This window comes from Bison bison, unplaced genomic scaffold (genome assembly GCF_000754665.1).
Source record: "Bison bison bison isolate TAMUID 2011002044 unplaced genomic scaffold, Bison_UMD1.0 scf7180017864381, whole genome shotgun sequence".
NCBI lineage: Eukaryota > Metazoa > Chordata > Mammalia > Artiodactyla > Bovidae > Bison > Bison bison.
In genome coordinates this window covers 2242032-2263961 of record NW_011494953.1, presented here as the reverse complement: position 1 = coordinate 2263961, position 21930 = coordinate 2242032, and the positions used below count along the sequence as shown (strand labels likewise).

The 21930-nt window shown below is 42.7% G+C and overlaps 1 protein-coding gene across 4 annotated transcripts in view; it reads left to right on the top strand.

The window, feature by feature from the left end:
- The first annotated feature begins 810 nt into the window (after positions 1-810).
- The window catches only part of TUFT1 (tuftelin 1), a 50102-nt gene continuing 28982 nt past the window's right edge, over positions 811-21930 (top strand). For 3 of the 4 annotated variants that reach the window (XM_010857502.1, XM_010857501.1, XM_010857499.1), the window contains exon 1: positions 818-935. In XM_010857502.1, the coding sequence (XP_010855804.1) occupies positions 876-935 (60 nt within the window). In that variant the 5' untranslated portion in view covers positions 818-875. Of the gene's footprint in view, positions 936-21930 lie in introns of all 4 variants that reach the window. The other variant, XM_010857500.1, reaches the window with a different exon arrangement.

Here is a 21930-nt window from a genome sequence, read left to right as displayed (position 1 = left end):
CTCTTATGGGCCCTTAAGATGCTAACCTGGGCTTAGGGAGCAAATGCCACTGGAAAAATTGAGATTTATCCCTTCCCAAGAATACAAATTCCTTTTAAGGCAATGTGTCCCGCCTCTCCCTTCTATATAAGGGCAGCTTCGATATAATAGCTTCTGCCAAACAAGCCCCACCCATAGCCAAGCTGGCATTGACTTTGGCCTGGGCTTCCTGCCAGGGAAGGGCACTTGCCAGACTGGCTTAGGCCAGTCTGAGTGAGCTGGTCCTGGAAGTCTGTAAGGTTTGCTCAGCTCCACAAACCCTATAGGCTGGCCTATATGTAGGAACAGGAGAATGGAAGACTTTTCCAACTCCTCATCCGCTAGGGGCTGGCAGGGTGATTCTATCTTACAAACACTGGTCTTGGAATTGAAAGGTGAAGCCAAGACTAATGTTTGAGGTACAGCCCATACACGCATATGTGCTTAGTCGCTCAGTCATGTCCTACTCTTTGCGACACTCTGGACTGTAACCCGTCAGGCTCCTCTGTCCATGGGATTTTTCAGGCAAGAATACTGCAGTGGGTTGCCATTTCTTCATATAGGCATAAAATGCTATGCAAAACTTCAGTTAAGCAAATAAGTTGCTCCCAAGCCATAATCCCCACCTCTACGTAAATCAGAGCGAGCTCAGATGGGCGTGTCCTGATACATCTAGACCACGCCTATTGCACAGTTTCGCCCACTCGTTGGCCAATGGCGTCTTAGGGGCGTGTCCTGTCTTGCTCCCGCCCTGACGCAACAATACAAGGTGGGGCGGTTCGGCGCGCGCCCGTTTAGTAGGAGCCGGACTGCAGGGCTGAGGGTTGGGCTTTGTGCTGCGACCCCCGCAGGAGAAGATGAACGGGACGCATAACTGGTGTACCTTGGTGGACGTTCACCCGGAGGGGCAGACCGCGGTAAGTATAAGCGTTCGCGCTGCCTACCTAGCTTGGTATTCTCGTTTTCGAATTCTTCATTTCCAGTGCCCCGCGAGGAGTTCGCTGACATCACCTGATGCCGCGCTCGGTGTGGTCAGCTCCTCGCAGCGCTTCTCTTTCTTCTACCACTTTGCGGCGGGTAGTGGGGTCAGCAGGATAAAGACTCTTCTGAGGCTCGAGGACACAGGGCTTCCCTGCCCTTTGGGAGGACACTGCGGCTCCTGCCCGGGCCTCGGCGCTGGTCGCCGGTGCGCGCTGCTCAGGGGTCCTATGGGCTGTTAGGTTGTGTCGTAGGAGAATGAGCTCCAGGGACGGGATCCCTGTGCTCTTTTGGACTTCGGTTCCTATCGAGGGGGATTAGGCCTTTCTGTGGGTTCTGGTGACTTCAGGGGCTCTTCAAAGAACTTCGTAGTGCTTTGGGCGAGCAGTAGCAAGACAAAGGATACAAAGTGAAATTCTAGGGCTCGGACTGGAGGGTGGGGTGGTAGAACTCCAAGTACGCGGAGATTGGCCAAGGACTCTTACCTTTTGCTAGGAGGCTGTCTGCTTGGGGTCACCTCTCTGCTATGATTTCTGCTCTTTCCCCCATGCAGGTTTTCCTGCTCCCCTCCTCCCATCGGTCAGCCGATAGCTTCCTGGGACTTTTGGTTGGTTTTGCTTCCGTCTTCAAGCACGGAGCAAGCAGATGGAAGGGATGCCAGAACCTGGGCTGAGAAGGGGAGGGAAGTGACCTGCACGAGTTTCTAGACGGAGTGAGAGTGGGGGAGCGAGGACCCCTTCCCATTTGCTCCAGTGCTAAGCGATCTGCCCAGCTCCCCTCACTCCCTTGGTCTCCTCCCCACCACAGCAGACCGTATGATTTTTCCTCGTACCCTCAGAGGAGGGTAGCTTGTGGCTCTGCTGGGAAACCTAACCCAGAATGAATGTGTACTATTTCATCAGTTTTCAAGCTATTCTGGAGGAGAATGAAACGGGAGCTAAGGTGATAGGGAGTTTGTATCCCTCCCTTTCCCCCACTGCACTCTGATTCCATTCTGTCTTCCTGTCTCAGCATGCTCTTGAGATAGAGCTAATCCATCTGCACCTGGATTATGGCTTTTCAAAGTATATTTCAAGTTGAGGGTATAGATGATCACTTAATTCGGCTCACAGTCCCCTCTCCATTTCTGTCCAGGCTGTGAGTGTCTATCACATTACAATTCAAGTATTGCTACTGCCCAACCCCAATACCCCCATCCCTGTCTTCTGTTATTTGCCACTCCCCCAGCTCTGGGACACAGAAGAGATGAGAAGAAAAATCCATCCTCTGTTGTGTTAGACCCAAGTCCTTTTCCACATGCTTGCTCACTGTTTTGGAATGGCTGAGGCAAGGAACAGGATATGAGGGAAATATGAGGATATGAGAGGGATGACTAGAGTTTTTGCTTGTTGTAGAAAAGAGATTCAGAGAAGTCTTAAATCTAAGGCATTGGCAGTGTTGAGAATGAATTGACACTCTATCCCTTGATGTTTTGCTGCTTGTCTGGTGGGGCAGAAAGAGTGGATTGGAAAATAGCAAGAAATTCAGACAGTCTCCAGCCGTAGATTAGTTTGAAGCTAATCAGAGGCCTCTAGAACAAGAGAGAAACAGAAATTCTCTTTTATTCCTTCTTACCAGGCTGAACTTGAAAGTTATTTGACTTCAAAGGTGGGAATGAAATCACTATTGCCCATATCTGGTGTTGGAGACATTCCTGAGCTCTTACGGAAGAGGAGATGGTAAACAATCAATCAGTCAGGAGACAGGCTTTGTCCTGGATTCCTTTCCTCTGAGCCATCTTGAAGACAGAATTTATGGCTCTGGACAGTCCCCAGGAACCTCTCATATATTCACATTGTTGAATGAGTGCTCAGTGCATGTGCAAAGTGAGTGAGTGAATAAATGAATGAAGAAGTTGTTTCTTTTGGTGTCAGCAGTGCAGACAATTTAATTTTCTGGTGTGTCCTGCTGAGTGTCAGGACCCTGGGACTGTGTTGGTTTCTCCAACAACCAGGCCATGTGCCTCAGTGCACCACACATGGTCACTGGAAATACGGCTGCTGCATTCTCTGGGTTGTTTTTATTGTTGGAGGCAGTTGCAGTAGGTACAAGGAGCCAGTGCTTTCCAACTGCTGATCGTAATCACATAGTCACTAAAAATCAACTTAATGGGTCAGAACCAGCCTTAAAAAAGAAATAGATGTGCTCAGAGCAGGAGGCCTGAAGAAATGGCCCCTGTATTTGTAACACACCCTAACAGGGATCTGGGTTCATTGTAACAAGAGGCGCAAAACTTGTGGCCTTCCTGTGAATAAATACCTTACACATGTCCGCCTGCACCTCCACTGGGCAGGGACAGTGGGACAGGGCTCAGTATTGGAAGAAAAGTTGCAGTATTTAGTGGAAGAGCTTGCTACCTACAGCCTGTCTAGCCCGTGCATGGGTGAGCCATGAATGGTCTTATAGTCATAAAAGCTTTGAACCTCTCTTTTCAGGAAAAAAGAAAGAAATTCCAACTGTATGCTCTTCTGGAAATGGTAAAACCATAGAGACAATAAAAAGATCAATGGATGCCAGGAATTTGGGAGGAGAGTGCAGATGAATACACAGAATACAGAAGTTTTTTAGGGCAGTGAAAATACTTTGATAGTATAATGATGGATATATGTCATTATACATTTGTCCAAACCCATGGAAGGTGTAACATACTCACTTGACATAGAGTGAATCTTAAGATGATCTGTGGATCCTGGGTGGTTATGATGTATCAATATACGTTCATCTTTGGTTAAAAAGTACCATTCTGGTGAATGATGCTGATAATGGCTATGCATGTGTGTGGGGAGGGGGTATATGGGAAATTTCTATATCTTCCTGTCAATTTTGTTACAAACCTAAAACTGCTCTAAAAAACAACAAACTTCTTATTTCTTAAAATAAGAAATAAGAGTTAACAGGCGCAGAGTGTTAGGGTAGACATTTTTGGTGAAACTTTTGTTTCAGTTATATCTTTGTTTACATATTACATATGTGTATGTGTATTTATTTGATTGTGATGTAAAATGTGTTTTTTAAGGCCAAAAAGCTTTGCAAGCCACTGTACTAAATTGTACTGGCAAATAAAAGCACAGATTAACTTCATATTCATTTTTTAAAAGACATTTCCAATAAGTTCTCTTATTATAAACAACAGAGAGTGGCTTCAACTAACTTAAGCAAAAGAGGAATTTATTAGAAGGAAATAGGCAGCTCACAGAATTTAAGCTTAAAAAGTCCAAACCAAGGGAGTCCTGGGGGCTGGGTAAATGAAAGGAGAGAATGGAGGGTTTCTAGTTCTGGGTGCACTGTTTCCAGCTGTGTTAGGTCTTTTTGCCATTCTGTTCAAGATTCCAGGGAGAAAGTGTCATTGGCCCCTTCCCCACATGGCCAGGGCTTGGGGTTCCTTGATTAACAGGCCCACCAAATTACCCAGTAAAGGAGGGAGATTCTCTGAAACAAAACCCAAGTGCTGTTATCAGTGGAGGAGGATGAAAATTGGTAACAAGAGCAGCAATAGACTTAATTTAAATGATCTCTGATTGTCTTTCTTTTCCTTTTTAAATCACTTTTAATCAAAGGAATGTATGTGTATGATTTTAAAAAGATCTAGTAATATAAAAGGCCTTTAAAAAAAATAGTGAGCAATTCCCTACCTAAGGCTGGCTGAGCAGTAAAAAATCTGCCTGCTGAGGCAGGAGATGCAGATTGTATCCCTGGGTAGAGAAGATCCCCTGGAGAAGGAAATGGCAACCCACTGCAGTATTCTTGCCTGGGAAATCCCATGGACAGAGGAGCCTGGTAGGCTACAGTCCATGGGGTCACAAAGAGTCAGACACGACTTATACTTAGCGACTAAAACAACAGCCACCCAAAACCACCCAAAGTGGAAGTTACCACTCTTAACTCTTAGTTCTGTCTAGTGTTTATAGCCATGTTTCTAAATAGTTTGCTTATCATTTATCAGTTTTAGACATTGTTGACTTCCTGTTGTAGGAATTATAGGAAGGTTTATACTGGCACCTCTTACATGCTTCCTTTCCCTTCTCCCTTCTTCCCAACGAAATTATATCACAGTTTTTGACTAAATTGTGGTTCCATTCATAACATTGCAGTTAAGAGCCTGGTTCTGGGAGTCTGATCCATTGGACTAAGTCAGAGCTTCAGTGTTTGCTTTGCCCAAGATCACTTTGATAGACTATTTTATCTCTTTAGTCTCAGTTTCCTCATTTGTAAAATGGGGATAATAATTACATCGTTTTCATAAGGTTGTGAAGAATGCATATGAAATATGAAGTACAATGCCTGGCACATGGTAAGTGCTGAGATGTTAGTCATTATTTTCTCTTTGTTACTTACAGCGAGACTGTTTTAACTCCCCCTGGTCAAGGGATGGAGAAAGAACACTCTGGTCTGGTTAAGTTTTGCTCCTTCTCATTATGTTGATGTCTGGTCTTACCTGTTCCTTTCCCCTTTCCTCTGCCAGTGGAGGATCTTGAGGGTCAAAAAGGACGTCTAGATAGACCCAGAGTGAAGACCTGAATAAGCTTGTCTAGTCTCAACTTAGCTGGGACTGTCTTAGAGTGATAGTCAGGGTTCATGTTTTAGCATCCTGTTCTGGGCTCTTTTCCTCCTTCTCCTTTTTCCGAAATCATGGCCAAGGCAGCTGGTGTCCCCTGATGCTCTGGACTCTGATAAGGTCCCTTTAAGCATCCTATCAGTGTTACCCTTCCTTAGAATATTTTCTCCCCACCTCCACCCCCTGACTTCCCTGGTGGCTCAGATGGTAAAGAATCTGCCTGCAATGTGGGAGACCCAAGTTCAGTCCCTGGGTTGGGAAGATCCCTTGGAGAAGGGAATGGCTACCCACTCCACAATTCTTGCCTAGAGAATTCCATGGACAGAGGCTATAGTCTGTGGGGTTGCAGACAGTTGGCCAGGATTGAGCAACTAACACTCCCCTCCACCAGCACCCAGTCCTCTCTACATTTTTTATATTGGTCAGTCTAGCTAAAGAGGTTTTCTCAATATCTAAGTGGATTTGAAATTTTACATCAGCTGCAGTCTGAACCTTTGTCTTTACCCTGAAATTGGTGTCATTCCTTTAGGACTTCAGAATCTGCATTAGTTTAATGCCAAGTCTTTCCTAACTTAGACTTTTTTTTTTTTTCCATAAAGTTATGATTTACTGAAGGCTCACTATAGGCCTCATTTTCATTTTCTTTTTATAATAGCTTTATTGAGGTATAATTCACATGCCATACATATCACTCATTCCATATACAATTCAATGGGTTTTAGTGTAATGACAGAGTTGTACAGTCATCAACACAGCTGATTTCAGAACATATTTCATCACCCCATAAAGAAATCCTGACCCATTAGCAATCACTCCCCATTTTCCTCCAGTAGTCCCTGACCCCAACTAGCAGTCTACTTTCTTTCTCTATGATTTGCCTATTCTAGATACTTTATCTAAATGTAATCATATAATATGTGATCCTTTGTGACTGGCTTCCTCTAGTTAGCATGTTTTTGACCCATGTTGCAACGTGAATCAGCATTTCATTCCTTTTTATGACTGAATAATAAATATTACATTGTACGAAAATATTTTGACATGTTCATCATGGATAAATGTCAGTGGGCTTTTGGGTTGTTTCTTTAAAAAAAAATGTTTTGAAATTGGAGTATAGTTGATTTACAGTGCTGTGTTTGTTTCAGGTGTATGGCAAAGCAAATCGCTTATACATATATAAGCGATTTTTTAGAATCACTCTTTTTTAGAATCTTTTCCTATATAGGCCATAACAGAGTATCGAGTAGAGTTCCCTGTATGACACAGTAGCTTCTTATTGGGTTGGTTGTTTCTTCTTTTCTTTTTTTTATGAATAATGCTCTTATGAACATTTGTTGACAAGTTTTTATGTGGACTTATGTTTTAATATCTCTTGGCAAGAAATACCTAGGTTTGGAATTGCTGGGTCAGAATATTTGCGTTTTAAAAGAGGATTCTTCTGGAGCCATTGACGTTTACTCCAAAGGAATGAATGAATTCTAAGCCGGTGGCAGCCCTGGCTCTGTGACACCTGGGTGGGGAAAGAAACTCCGGGGCAGAGGAACCACTCAAGTTCTGTGACTGCCTGTTCCTTTCACTCATGAGCTCTGCCACAAGCTCAGCCCGTAAATTCCTCCCCACATCATTCTGTGTCCCCCATTCGTTGCCAGGTTCTCACCTTTAGGAGCACTATGGCTGATGATGTCTCCAAGCCTGCCTGGAATTTGGGGAATGCTGGGCTCTGTGGGAGGATTTGAGAGGGGAGGCTTACGGAGCCACCAGGCATTGGGCGCCAGCGTTTGCCCATACTTCTCGCAGGTGGGAGTGGTGGGGTGGAGTGTGCACCCAGATGGTTTCGGTTCCATACATGTGTACTCAGAGCAGGTGGGACAAGCTTCCTCGCCTGCTGATAATTATGGTATGTGCCTCTTCGGGTCACGATTCAGTCTTGTGAAATACCTTTGTCTCCTAGGGGTGGGGAGGTTTAGTGGAGGGAACAGGTATGTGCCGGGGAGACGCTTGGCCCAGATTGAAGCCTGGCCAACAGGGGCAGGAAGAGGAAAAGAAAATAGAGAGGAAGGAAAAGGAAATGGTTTTCTAGGGCTTGGGGGCAAAGAAAGCAAAAATCACAAAGCAAGGTAATCAGAGACTGGAGAAGGGGAAGGGGTGCCGGGGAACTGGGGATTCCAGGCTGGCTGGGCACGAGGTGGGTTTCCTAAATGAAGATTGGCCAAACAAAAGGGTGTCTTCCTCAGAGTTGAGAGTTCCGGAGCCCACCTCCCTCTCACTGCTGGGCCCTGTGTTTTGCTGTGCCAGCGGTCCAGAGAATGAGAACAGCTGCCCCAATTTAGGGTGCCACCCTAAATCCCTTTTTCTCATTTCACCTCCTAATCACCTTGGTTAGCTCTCTGCGTAGAGCTTGTCCAGCCCATGCCTTTGGGCAGGGAACCAGACAAAAAGCAAACACCTGTTTTGTTGGTTACTCTGTGGGGAGGAGCAGGAATGCAACAAAGGGCCAGCTCTGACCGAGAGAGCCCTGTGAGACCTGTGAGCCCAGTGGGTTAGCAGTCTCAGCCAAGAGACAGTTGTCCCCCAGTCACTGCACCTAGCCTCTTTGACTTTTCTGGGGCTTTCCTCGACCTGACCTCTTGGGAACCGTTGTTTCAAGAGGCTGGCTATTTCCATTTCTCAGAAGGGAAAAATTGAGGTGGCTGCTTCAGAGACCACGGACATTCCAAGTGGAAACAGGGAACAGGATCAAGGGACAAGATGGTGGAGGAGTGTATTTTAGGGTACGGATAAATTAAGGATGCTGGTTTTCAGCTGAGGGGCAATCTTACTCAGAGGCCCTTGACTCTCATCTGCCATTCAGTCCTCATGGCCCTCATAGCAGCCTGGGGAGTGGGAGCTGGGGAGACATATTTTCCCATGGATCTTTCCACTATTCACGTGAGCCTGAGGTGTGGGAACCTCTGGGGCCTCCCTGTTTATCTCCCTATCACTGTTCCTTAGCGTCTTGATCTCTAAGCCCTTAGCTATGTGTTTACCCCATCCCCGCTCTGAGGAGTGAGTCACAGCTGGAGATTTGTTTGAACAGAGTGGAGAGGCTGCCTATAATTTAGAGGTGGCTGGGCTTCTCCCCAGGAATGTTTATGAGGTTAGAGGCTGCTTACCTTGTGATTAGCTCTGTTCCTTTTTCCCTAGAGAAGATGGCTCCCCTTCCTATCTTGCCATTCAGAGAGTCCCCAGAGGGGACCCCCCTGCTAGATATTTTGGGGTATTCCTAAAGCTCCCTGAAGCCCGCTCACAGCCCTGGGGTCCCTCCAGCCCCAGAAACCAGTGGCACCAAATAGAGAGGGGCCTGGGTTTTCCTCCTTGGCTATGGTTTGAGGTTATGGGGTGAAGTCTGTGGCCTTACAGACTGGATCCTCTGGTTCTGGAGGATGAAGTGCCAGAAAGAACCCTAGATTTATTCATAGGCTCCTTTTATTTTTTTATGTATTGAAGGTGCACGGGCTTAGTTGCTCCATGGCGTGTGGGATCTTCCTGGACCAGGGGTAGAACCCGAGTCTCCTGCACTGGCAGGCGGATTCTTTACCATTGAGCCACCAGGGAAGCCCTCACAGGCTCCTTTTAGACAGTTGGTTTCACATACTCCCCTCCCTTGAAGTTTTCCTAGAGCTCCTTGGGAAAGTCAATGCTCCCTAACTTTTGGGAAGTGATTTATGGTTTGCAAAGTGCTTTCACACTGTTCCTAAATATCTACTGCCTACTTGCCTAAAGTACAGGCAAGGTAGGTATTATTGCCCCCTATTTTGCAGATGGGAAATTGCCCAGAGAGATAAAATGATTTGCTCAAGGATTAGTAGTAGGTGCCATTTGTACTCAAACCCCACCTCTGTCTCGAAGTTTAGTACTTTTTCTTTCCGTCTCTTTCTTTTATATATTTTATATAGGAGTGTCACACAAATGCACTTTTGTTGCAGACATTTCAAACACTGTAGAAATATTGATATATGACCTGAAAGTCCCTTTACTCCTCTGATTTCTTCTGTGTGTTCAGTCGTGTCCAACTCTTTGCGACCCCACGGACTGTGGCCTGCCAGGTTCCTCTGTCCATGGGAGTTTTCAAGCAAGAATATTGGAGACGGTTGCCATTTCCTCCTCCAGGGGATCTTCCCAACCCAGAGATCAAACCCGAATCTCCTGTGTTGCAGGCAGATTCTTTACTGCTGAGTAGACTTTTTCTAGCTTAGTGTGTATGAGTTCAGTGCTTTTCTGTTGTGGTTACTTTCAAGAAATGCCAGTGTGGCATGGTGGTTAGGAGTATAGACTCTGGAATCACAGGGCCTGGGTTTGAATCCTGACTCCTCTCCTTATTAATTATGTGACCTTGGGCAAGATACTTATATGACTCAGTTTTCTCATCTGTAAAATGGGGATTTATACCTAGCATATAGTTGTCTTGTGAGGATTAAATGAGTTAATACATATAAAGCACTTAGAACAGGACCCGTAGGGCTCAGCACGTAGTATTCGCTTTATTTAGGAGCTGACAATTACTAATTCTCTGAACATATATATGCACTTAAATAAATAAGAGGTCATATTTTATGAATTAAATTGTGACTTGCGTTTTTCACTTAATATACCTTTTTAATATTTATGTGGCTGCATCTGGTCTTAGTCATAGCGCGGGATCTTCGCTGCATCATGTGGGATCTTTGGTGCACAGCCCCTCTATTGCAGCGCGTGCAGTCTCTGTGTGTGGCATGCAGCCTTTCTAGTTGTGGCACTTGGGCTCCAGAGCACATGGGCTTCAATAGTTGCAGTGTACAGACTTGGTTGCTTCACGGCATGGGATCTTAGTTCCCCGACCAGGGATCTAACCTGCATCCTCTGCTTTGCAAGGTGGATTCTTAGCTACTGGACCACCAGGGAAATCCCTCACTTAATATATCTTGGAGGTCTTTTCCTGTCAACTTGCAGAGGTTTACTTATCAGCAGTGTAGTATCTCATAGCATGGATATTACTATACTTAATTCACTCCCTCGAGACTACTTATGCTGTTTCCAGGCCTTTAAGTATTGTTAAGAGGATTGCAGTTAACATTTTTACACATATATCTTTGGGTAAATGTGCATGGATTTTCATAGGGCATATTCCTAAAAGTGGAATTAGTCAAAGGGTTTAAAAAAGTATGCACTCTTAATATTGGCCAAATTGACTTCTAAAAATACTTGTGTAATCTCTGATGATACGCATTTGAAATTAGTCTTTTTTCCTGCATCCTCACCAATCCTAGGTATTATCAGTATCTTTAAAATTTGCCATTCACTTGATCTAAAAATGATATTTCTGCAGGATTTACATGAAGTAACTCACTCACTTTACTGAAAAGCAAGGAAGGATACCTTTGTATATGGGAAGTTGTTTTTTTTTTCCTGTCACACCATGTGGCATGCGGGATTTTAATTCCCTGATGCCCAGGGATCGAACCCATGCCCGTGCCCCTGCAGTGGAAGCACAGAGTCTTCATCACTAGTTCACCAGAAAAGTCCCTATACGGGAAGTTTGAAAACATAGCAAATAAAATGGTCACCTGTGTACTGAACAGCCACCTTAAGAAACAGAACATTAGCAATACTTTGAAGCTCCCTGGGGTCCCTTATGGATCATAACCCTTCTGCTTCCGCCACAGAACTTTGGAATTTTGTGTTTTTATTTTTTTTGTTTTTTATTATACTTTTACTACATACTCAAGTAATGTATTGCTTAGTCTGACGTGTTTTGAACTTTGTGTACATGGCGTCATCTGTATTCTACTGCTTACTTTTTTGCATAATATTAATTTTGAGATTCTTTCATGTCGATGCATGTAGCTGTAGTTCATTTATTTTCACAGCTGAATATACTGGTTCATTGTATTACTGTGACAGAGTTTATTCACCCGTTTCCTTGTCAGTGCACCATTCGGGTTGTTTCCAGTGTTTTCCCACTGCAAGCAGTGCTGCCGTGAGCGTACTTCTACGTGTCTTATCTGACACTTTTCAAATCAAAATTTAATGAAATTCCCCCCAAATGATAACTCATTATTATTTTAATTTTTGCATTTCCTTTATTACTGGTAATGTTGGGCATCTTTTATATGTTTTTTAGCCATTTGTATTTCTGTTTTAAATTCATTCATTCATTCATTCATTCCTTTATTGGCTGTGCCGGGTCTTCATTGCTGCCTGTGGGCTTTCTCTAGTTGCGGCAAGCAGGGGCTACTCTTCAGTTGTGTGCATGGCTTCTCCTTGCAGTGGCTTCTCCTGTGGCAGAGCACAGGCTCTTGGGTGCCTGGGCTCAGTAGTTGCCGTACACAGGCTTCAGGAGTTGTGGTTCGTGGGCTCTAGAGCACGGGCTCAGTAGTTGTGGTGCACGGGCTAAGTTGCTCTGCAACATGTGGAATCTTCCCGGACTAGGGATTGAACCCATGTCTTCTGCATTGGCAGGCTGATTCTTAACCATTAGACCACAAGAGTAGTCCCTGTAGTTTTTCTTAGTGTTGCCTTTCTTGGTCTTTGCTCATTTTTTTTCTTGTTTCCCCCCTTTTCATGTCTGCTTTTTTCCAGTGTTCTATACCGCTTCTCTAAACTGAGGAGTCTAATGTTCTCAAAAGAAAAGGAATTGGGAAGATCCCAGATGACATTACCTGGAATTCACGCAACACATATTCTTTGACATGCCTACTCTAAGCAAGGCACCGTGCTAAATAAGCCATCAAGTCTTCAGGAGCTTATGATTTTATCGGGGAGAAGAGCGAATAAGTAGTTATGAAGGAATGGGGCCTGTGTTACAGTTAGGGTATGTAAGATGCAGTGGGTGCAGGAGCAGGCTCTGACAGAGGGGTGCTGGCGTAGGACTGTTCGAGCAGAGCCTTAAGGTTGAGTGCAATTCTCCAAGGAGGCAAGGGAGGGGAAGGGAATCTCAGAGGAGAGAACAACGGGCACACCTTTGGGGAGGTGGAAACGTGTGTTGCATTGGAAGGCTCATCAACAGAAATTTGGATTTGGGTGCTTTGCTACAGTTGGATCAGGAAAGTTTGGAATAGCTTGTGTCGGGTACAGGTGAGGTCCTGGTGGGAGTCAAGACATTATGTGATCCGGACAGTGATAATAGGTCTGATCATAAGGGAATTTTAATGCTATGATAAACAGTTTTTAATTTTTTTTTTTGCTTTAAAAAAAGGCATACATTTCTGTATGTATGCAGTAACATACATTCATAAATGTACAATCAAGTAATTTTCACACACTGGACACTAACCATCACCCAGATCAAGAAACAAATCATTACCAGTATCAGGGAGTCCCCTTTTGTCCCCTTCTAGTTATTATCTACCCTCTATCCTCACGGGTAACCACAATCCTGACTTCTGAAAGCATTCTTTATTTTGCTTGTTTTTATACTTTTTGTAGAAATGGAATCATATGGTATGCTTTATTGTCTGACTTCTTTTGCTTAACCTATCTAAAAACATATTCATAACATATCCATGTTGCATGTCCACTAGTTCATTCTTTTCCATTGTTGTACAGTGTTCTGTTATGTGGATGGCTATATCACAATTAATCCATTCTACTCCAAAACATTGCTAATTTTGGCTATTGTGAAAAATGCTACTATGAACATACTGGTGTGTGTTTTTTATGGGGAAAATATATATGCATTTCTATTGAGTAGATAACCAGGGGTAGAATTGCTGTGTTATAAGATGCTTATACGGAGAAGGCAATGGCATCTCACTCCAGTACTCTTGCCTGGAAAATCCCATGGATGGAGGAGCCTGGTAGGCTGCAGTCCACGGGGTCCCGAAGAGTCAGACACGACTGAGTGACTTCACTTTCACTTTTCACTTTCATGCATTGGAGAAGGAAATGGCAACCCACTCCAGTGTTCTTGCCTGGAAAATCCCAGGCAAGATTCTGGGGGAGCCTGGTGGGCTGCCGTCTATGGGGTCGCACAGAGTCGAACATGACTGAAGCAACTTAGCAGCAGCAGCAGCAGGATGCTTATAGGATTGAAGGCAGGAGAAGGGGACGACAGAGGATAAGATGATTGGATGGCATCACCGACTCGATGGATGTGAGTTTGAGTGAGCTCCGGGAGTTGGTGATGGACAGGGAGGCCTGGCATGCTGCAGTCCACGGGGTTGCAGAGAGTCGGACACGACTGAGCTACTGGACTGAGGGTGTCACTCATGTGTTCATCTGTGGTACATACTTCCAAAGTGACTGTGATTGATTGTGATAATGAGTAAACCCTCCATCAGTGTATGAGAGTTCTGATTGTTCTACAGCCCCTAACACTTGGTTGTTTTTTTTTAACCCTTCATTCTGATGGGTATTTTGTGGTATTGCCTTATGGGGTTAGTTCCTAGTTCTTTGATGACATGGCTAATGAAATAGAACCCTTTTCATATGTTTTATTGGCTATGTGAATATCCTCTTATGTGATGATTCTATTGAAGTGTTTTGCTCATTTTTCTGTTGGGCACCACTCTCTCTCCCTCTCATGTTCCCTCCCTCCCCTTCTTTCTTCCTTTAAATATGCTCTTTATTTTGAAATAATTTTAGGTTTACAGAAAAGTTGCAAAGCTAATACTCATATACTCTTCACTCAATTTTCTCCAATGCTAGCATCTTATATAACCATGGCACATTTGTCATAACTAAGAAATTTTTAATGGATATAATACTGGTTAACTAAATTGTAGACTTTAATTGGATTTCACCAGATTTTTCACTAATATCCTTTTTCTGATCCAGGATTCAGTCCAGGATATCATGTTGTTTTTTGTCTTACAGAAATTCTTAATGTATTCTGAATATCCTTTGTCAGATATTCATAGAATGGATATCTTCTACTCTGTGGGTTGTCATGCACTCTCTTAATGGTGCCTTCTGATGAATGAAAGTTCAAAATTTTAATATAGTCCAATTTATCAATTTTTTACGAGAAGGACTTTTTTATGATGTGTTTAAGAAAAATTTTGCCTTTGTCAAGGCTGTAAAAATGTTCTGAAAGATAGAAAGTGAAGTTGCTCAGTTGTGTCCAACTCTTTGTGACCCCATAGACTATAGCCTGCCGTCCATGGGATTTTCCAGGTAAGAATACTGGAGTGGGTTGCCATTTCCTTCTCCAGGAGATCTTCCTGACCCAAGGATCCAGCCCAGGTCTCCCTCATTGCAGGCAGACTCTTTATCATCTGAGCCACTAGGGAATCCAAAAAAAATATTCTATAAAAACCCTTATATTTCTGGGAATTCCCTGATGGTTCAGTGGCTAAGACTGCTCTCTCGATACAGGGGGCCTGGGTTTGATCCCTGGTCAGGAAACTAGATCCCATGTTTCACAACTAAGACCCAACGCAGCCAAAAAAAAAATTAAAAACCTTTATTTTTCTGCTTTTCACATTTACATCTGCAATCCACTCAGAATTAATGCTTATATATAGTATGAAGTAGGAATTAATATGTATTTTCTCCCATAACAAAGCATGTTTATTTTAACCTGTATGCTTATGGAAAATATTTTAAAGAGGAGCATTGTCAAATTTTGAGGAACTGGCATTTTTGTATGTCTGTGTGTATTAGTCACTGTGTTCTCACTGAAATGTTGTACTGTCCATCTTACCAGCTAGTAAAGTAAGGCTGAGGGAGAGTAAAATTAATACACACAACAAATGAAAGTCAGAGCTAATGTTTGGGCCAAGGTCTAACTGTTCTAAATGCTGTTCTTTTTCTGCAAAGAAGGTAGAAAATCAGTCTGGGCTTGAGGGATAATGGACCAGGCAACAGACCTGGTGGTGATTTGGGTACTCCTTGTTATGTATCATCTCATTCTATGGAAATAAAATATGCTTTCTAAAATAAAAAATAAGTATATGAAAAATAACATGAAAGAAGTTGATCATATCCTACACTGAAGTTGTGGGTCAGTTAGGCTGAATAAATTAGTCTGATCTATTCATGGAGTATTAGTACTGCTGCTGCTGCTGCTAAGTCGCTTCAATAGTGTCCGACTCTGCATGACCCCATAGACGGCAGCCCACCAGGCCCCACCGTCCCTGGGGTTCTCCAGGCAAGAACACTGGAGTGGGTTGCCGTTTCCTCCTCCAATGCTTGAAAGTGAAAGTGAAGTCGCTCAGTCGTGTCCGACTCTTTGCAACCCCATGGACTGCAGCTACCAGGCTCCTCCATCCATGGGATTTACCAGGCAAGAGTACTGGAGTGGATGCTTAATGTGATGAAAATTAATGATGAAATATTAAAGGGGGAAAGCAAGTATATAAGTGTATATAGTAGTATGCCTTTCAAAAATGTGCATAGAAAAAATTGTAAGGAATACATTTTATAGTGGCTATTTTAGAGTAGTAGGATAATAATTACTTATTTCCTTTATTATTTCTTTAATTTTTGTCTCTGTAGGTATTTTTTTAACACAGTTGTAGATTCACATGCAGTTAAAAGAAATAATAGAGATCTTTTGCATTTACTTAGCATTTCACTTTGACTTTTCACTTTCATGCATTGGAGAAGGAAATGGCAGCCCACTCCAGTGTTCCTGCCTGGAGAATCCCAGGGACGGGGGAGCCTGGTGGGCTGCCGTCTATGGGGTCGCACAGAGTCAGACACGACTAAAGTGACTTAGCAGCAGCAGCAGCAGCAGCATTCCTCAGTGGTAACATCTTACAAAACCATAATGCGCTGTCACAACCAGGATAGTGACATCAATACAGCCAAGATATAGACTGTTTCCATCACTACAAAGATTCTTCAGCTTCCCATTTTAGAGTCACACCCTCTTCCTTTCCACCTCCTTCTTCTCCCTAACTCTCGAACCCCTTTGCCTGTGCTCTGTTTCTGTAATTTTGTCCTTTCAAGACTATTAGATACATGGAATCATATAGTATGTAACCTTTTGTGATTGGCTTCTTTCATTAAGCTTAATTCTTGGGAAATTGATGTTGCATGCGTCAGTAATTAGTTCCTTTTTATTGCTGAATAGTAAGCATTCCATGTTTAATCATTCACTTACTGAAGGGCATCCAGGTTGTTTCTGGTTTTGGGGTATTACAAGTAAAGCTGCTATAAGCATTAGCGTGCAAGTTTTTAAAAAATGTTTATGTATTTTTAAGTGGAGGATAATTGCTTTACAATACTGTGTTGGTTTCTGCCATACATAACATGAATCAGCCATTGGTATACATATGTCCCCTGCCTCTTGAACCTTCCTCCCACCTTCCACCTCAAGTGTGCAATTTTTTGTGTGAACGTAAGTCTACATTTCTTTGTGATAAATGCCCAGGAGTATAATTCCTGGGTCATATGGTGATTGTATGTTTAGTTTTTAAAGAAATTCCAAACTATTTTTCAGAGTGGCTGTGTCACTTTATATTCCCACCAGCAACATGTGAGTGATCCAGTTTCTCTGCATCCTTGCCAGCATTTGGTGCTGTGGTCTTTGTTTTAGCCATTCTAATAGGTGTGTAATGATATCTCACTGTGGTTTTAATTTGCCTTTCTTTAATGACTAAGGATGTTGAACATCTTTTTACATGCTTATTTGCCACCCGTATATTTTCTTCAGTGAAATATCTTTTCATGTCTTTTACCCATGTTCTAACAAAACGTTAGGGAATAAAATCTTTGTATTTATGAGAGATATTAGTTTGTAGTTTTTTGGGTTTTGTTTTCTTCTCAAAATTGTCTTTGGTCTTGGTGCCACAATAAGAATAGCTTTCATAAATGAATTTGAAAGTGTCCTTCCTCTTGTTTTCTGGATGAGATTATGTAGAAATAGTATTGGTGCTAATTTTTAAAATACTTCATAGAATTCTCCAGTGGAGTCATCTGGGCCTGGATATTTCTTCTTAGGGAATTTTTTTTTTTTTTTTTGGCTCTGCCACATGGCTTGTGGGATGTCAGTTCCCCAGTCAGGGACTGAACCCAGGCCATGGCAGTGAAAGCCTGGAATCCTAATGACTAGGTCACCATGGAGCTCCTCTGAGAATTTTAAAATTATGATTTAAATTTCCTTAATAGTTATAAGGCTATTCATATTACCTATGTCATATTAGATGAAGAACTTCAGTAGTTCATATTTTTTTGAATAATTGATTCATTTTTCTAAATTGTCAAATTTATGCTCATAGAGTTGTTCATAATATTACCTTATACTTTTAATACCTTCAAGTTCTGTAGAAATATTGTGTTTCATTCCTGATATTGGTATTTGTCTCTCTGTTTTCTTCTTTGTCAGTCTTATTTGAAGTTATGAATTTCATTGATCCTTTCAAAGAATAGCTCTTTGTTTCATTGGTTTTTCTCTATTGTTGTTCTGTGTTAAATATTATTTATCCATGCTCTTATTTTTATTAAGTCCTTTTCCCTGCTTGCTTTGAGTTTTAGTTTTTTTTCCCTAAATTCTTGTAGTGGGAGCTTAAATTATTGATTTGAGACTTTCTTTTCATCTAATACATACATTTAGTGCCATGAATTTCCCTCTCTTTAAAGGGAGTTTCTCTCGCTTTCCCTCTCTGAAGAACTACTTTAGCTATATCCCACAAATGTTGATGTTTTGGTTTTTCATTTTCATTCAGTTCAGCGATTTTTAAAAATTTCCTTTGACAGTGTCTTTTTGACCCAAAGATTATTTAGAAGTATATTGTTCGGTTGCCTAGTGTTTGGAAAATTTCCCATTATCCTTCTGTTATTTATTTCTGGTTTGAATCCATTGTGGTCATATAACGTCCTCTGTATGATTTCAGTTCTTTCAAATTTGTTGAGCTTTTTCATAGTCCAGATTATGGTCTGTCTTAGTATGTGTTCCATAGATCCATGAAAACAATGTGTATTCTGCTGCTGTTGGGTGGAGTAGTCTGTAAATGTTGATTAGATCTTGCTGGTTGATGGTGTTGTTGAGTTCTTATATATTCTCGCTAATTTCCCCCGCCCCAATTGCTCTGTCAGTTGTTGAGGGATAGGTATTGAAGTCTCTAACTATAATTGTGGATTTGTTCTATTAGGTTTTGTTTCACATATTTTGCAGCTTGGTGTTTGGTGAATATACATTTGGGATTGCTCTGTCTTCTGTGTGGATTACATTACGTAACGTCGTTTTCTATTTATGGTAATTCTCTTTGCTCTGAAGTCTTCTATCTACTTCATCTGATATTAACATAGCACTCCTGCTTTCCTTTGATTAATATTTGCATGATATATCTTTTCCCATTCTTTTACTTCAACCAGTCTATATTTTTATATTTAAAGTATTGAATATGTTTCTTATAGACAGCATGTAATGAGTCATTTTAAAAAATCTATTCTGCCAACCTGCTTTTTATTTTTTGGTTGTGGTTGTACAGCTTACTGGATCTTAGTTTCCCAGTCAGGGGTCTAGCCTGGGGGAAAGTATGGAGTCCTAACCATCGGACCAGCAGGGAATTCCTGCCAATCTGTATTTAAGTGATGTATTTAGACTGTGTACATTTAGTGTAATTATTGGTATGGTAAGCCTGCTATTTTATTTTTGTTTGTTGTTTGTTTTCTTTGTCTTTCAGCCATTATTTCTTTCAGCAAGTTGAGTACTTCTTCAACTTTCTTTCTTGTCTCCAACTGAGATTCTGATGACACAAATAGAGGAGATGACCTCTCAAGGCCCAAATCCAGACTAGTCTGTGCTCTTCCAGTTAAAATGCCATGGCTGAACCCAGGATGTGGCAGTGAAAGCATCAAATCCTAACCACTGGACCATCAGGGAACTCCCGAGACTATGCTTTAATCAAAGTGCATGCCTGTGTACTGCGGAAAAGAGTTAGCAGCCACTTTGGCTATTTTGGGCTTCACTGGTGGTTGAGTTGGTAAAGAATCCGCCTGCAATGCAGGATACCTGGGTTCGATCCCTGGGTTGGGAAAATCCCCTGGAGAAGGGAATGGCTACCCACTCCAGTATTCTGGCCTGGAGAATTCCATGGACTGTATACTCCTTGGGGTCACAAAGTTGGACACAAGTGAGTGACTTTCACTTTCACTTGGCTATTTTGAAATCATTTCTTCTTTTTTTTGTAATGTTCTCTTGACCTAGATGTCGTGGAACACTCACTACGCATTCAGATAAGGCTTACCTTTGTTAGGGGCTGTGGCAGACAGCTGCCCACAAGGAGTTAACAGTTAGAAGATCACATGGCTCACAAATAAGTGAGAGGCACTTGCCACCAGAGGCCTTGTGAAGCAGAGGGAGCACAGGGAGGAGAGTATGTGTTTCCCGCAGGATGTAGGGAAGTGTCATGGAAGATGTGGCAGTTGAATGCAAACTCTTGAGGGACTCACAGGTGCCCCTGGTGAAAATAAGAAGAAAGAACAGTTAGGCAAAGGAAATTAAGAGAGTGAAGTTACTAAAGTAGGAAAGCATGGGGCATTTTGGACCAGGGGCAGTGAAGACCAGTGACAGCAGAGGCGAATTGACTCAGATTGTAGAGAGCCTTAAAAGCCACACTAAGGGTCTGGGTTTTATTTGATAGGAATTAAGGACTTCCGTGGTGGCTTAGATGGTAAAGCGTCTGTCTACAATGAGGGAGATCCGGGTTTGATCCCTGGGTCAGGAAGATACTCTGGAGAAGGAAATGGCAACCCACTCCAATACTATTGCCTGGGAAATCCCATGGACGGAGGAGCCTGATAGACTACAGTCCATGGGGTTGCAAAGAGTCGGACATGACTGAGCGACTTCACTCACTCACTCAAGTGTTTTTGTAAAAGCTAGCTACATTGCCAGGTTTGGTAAGTCTTAAGGGCCATATGGGAGTGTCTTCAAACTTTCTTGTGTTTGGACTTGTTCCAAGAACTGGGAAGAGGCTAATATTTGAATACTTTCCTCTTATGTGGCTTCCCCAATGGCTCTGCTGGTAAAGAATCTACCTGCAGTACAGCAGACACAAGAGACTTGGGCTCCATCCCTGGGTTAGCAAGGTACCTGGAGAAGGAACTAGCAACCCACTCCAGTATTCTTGCCTGGAGAATCCCATGGACAGAGGAGCCTAGCAGGCTACAGTCCATGGGGTCTCAAGGAGTCAGACATGACTGAGTGACTAAGCATACACTCTTAAGTGGCAGAGAACAACCTCCATATATTTTCAGTTAATCTTAAACAAAAAAGCTAGTAGTTGGATGGTAGTGTTTCCATTTTATAGGGTGAACACAGGGTATCTGATTACAGAGGCTGATTACTTCTCCACCCATTTGTTCTTTCTTGTGGAGGAAGATCTGTTGCCTCCCAGAGAAGCTTCTCCCAGCTTTCTGGGTAGAGTCTATTCTTTCTTCCTCCTGTCACTCCATCAGATATTTGGAAGGTTAGGAGGATTCCTCAAAACTGTTAAGAGTTCAGTTAAGTTCATTTGCTCAGTCATGTCTGACTCTTTGTGACCCCATGAACCACAGCACACCATGCTTCCCTGTCCATCACCAACTCCCAGAATTTACCCAAACTCATGTCCATTGAGTTGGTGATGCCATCTAACCATCTCATCCTCGGTCGTCCCCTTCTCCTCCTGCCCTCAATCTTTCCCAACATCAGGGTCTTTTCAAATGAGTCAGCTCTTTGCATCAGGTGCCCAAAATATTGGAGTTTCAGCTTCAACATCAGTCCTTCCAATGAACACCCAGGACTGATTTCCTTTAGGATGAACTGGGTGGATCTCCTTGCAGTCCAAGGGACTCTCAAGAGTCTTCTCCAACACCACAGTTCAAAAGCATCAATTCTTCGGTGCTCAGCTTTCTTTATAGTCCAACTCTCACATCCATACATGACTAGAGGAAAAACCATAGCCTTGACTAGATGGACCTTTGTTGACAAAGTAGTCTCTGCTTTTTAATATGTTGTCTAGGTTGATCATAACTTTCCTTCCAAGGAGTAAGCGTCTTTTAATTTCATGGCTGCAATCACCATCTGCAGTGATTTTGGAGCCCCAAAAATATAAAGTCAGCCACGGTTTCTACTGTTTCCCCATCTATTTCCCATGAAGTGATGGGACTAGATGCCATGATCTTAGTTTTCTGAATGTTGAGCTTTAAGCCAATTTTTTCACTCTCTTCTTTCACTTTTATCAAGAGGTTCTTTAGTTCTTCTTCACTTTCTGCCATAAGGGTGGTGTCATCTGCATATCTGAGGTTATTGATATTTCTCCTGTCTATCTTGATGCCAGCTTGTGCTTCTTCCAGCCCAGCATTTCTCATGATGTACTCTGCATATAAGTTAAATAAGCAGAGTGACAATATACAGCCTTGACGTACTCCTTTTCCTATTTGGAACCAGT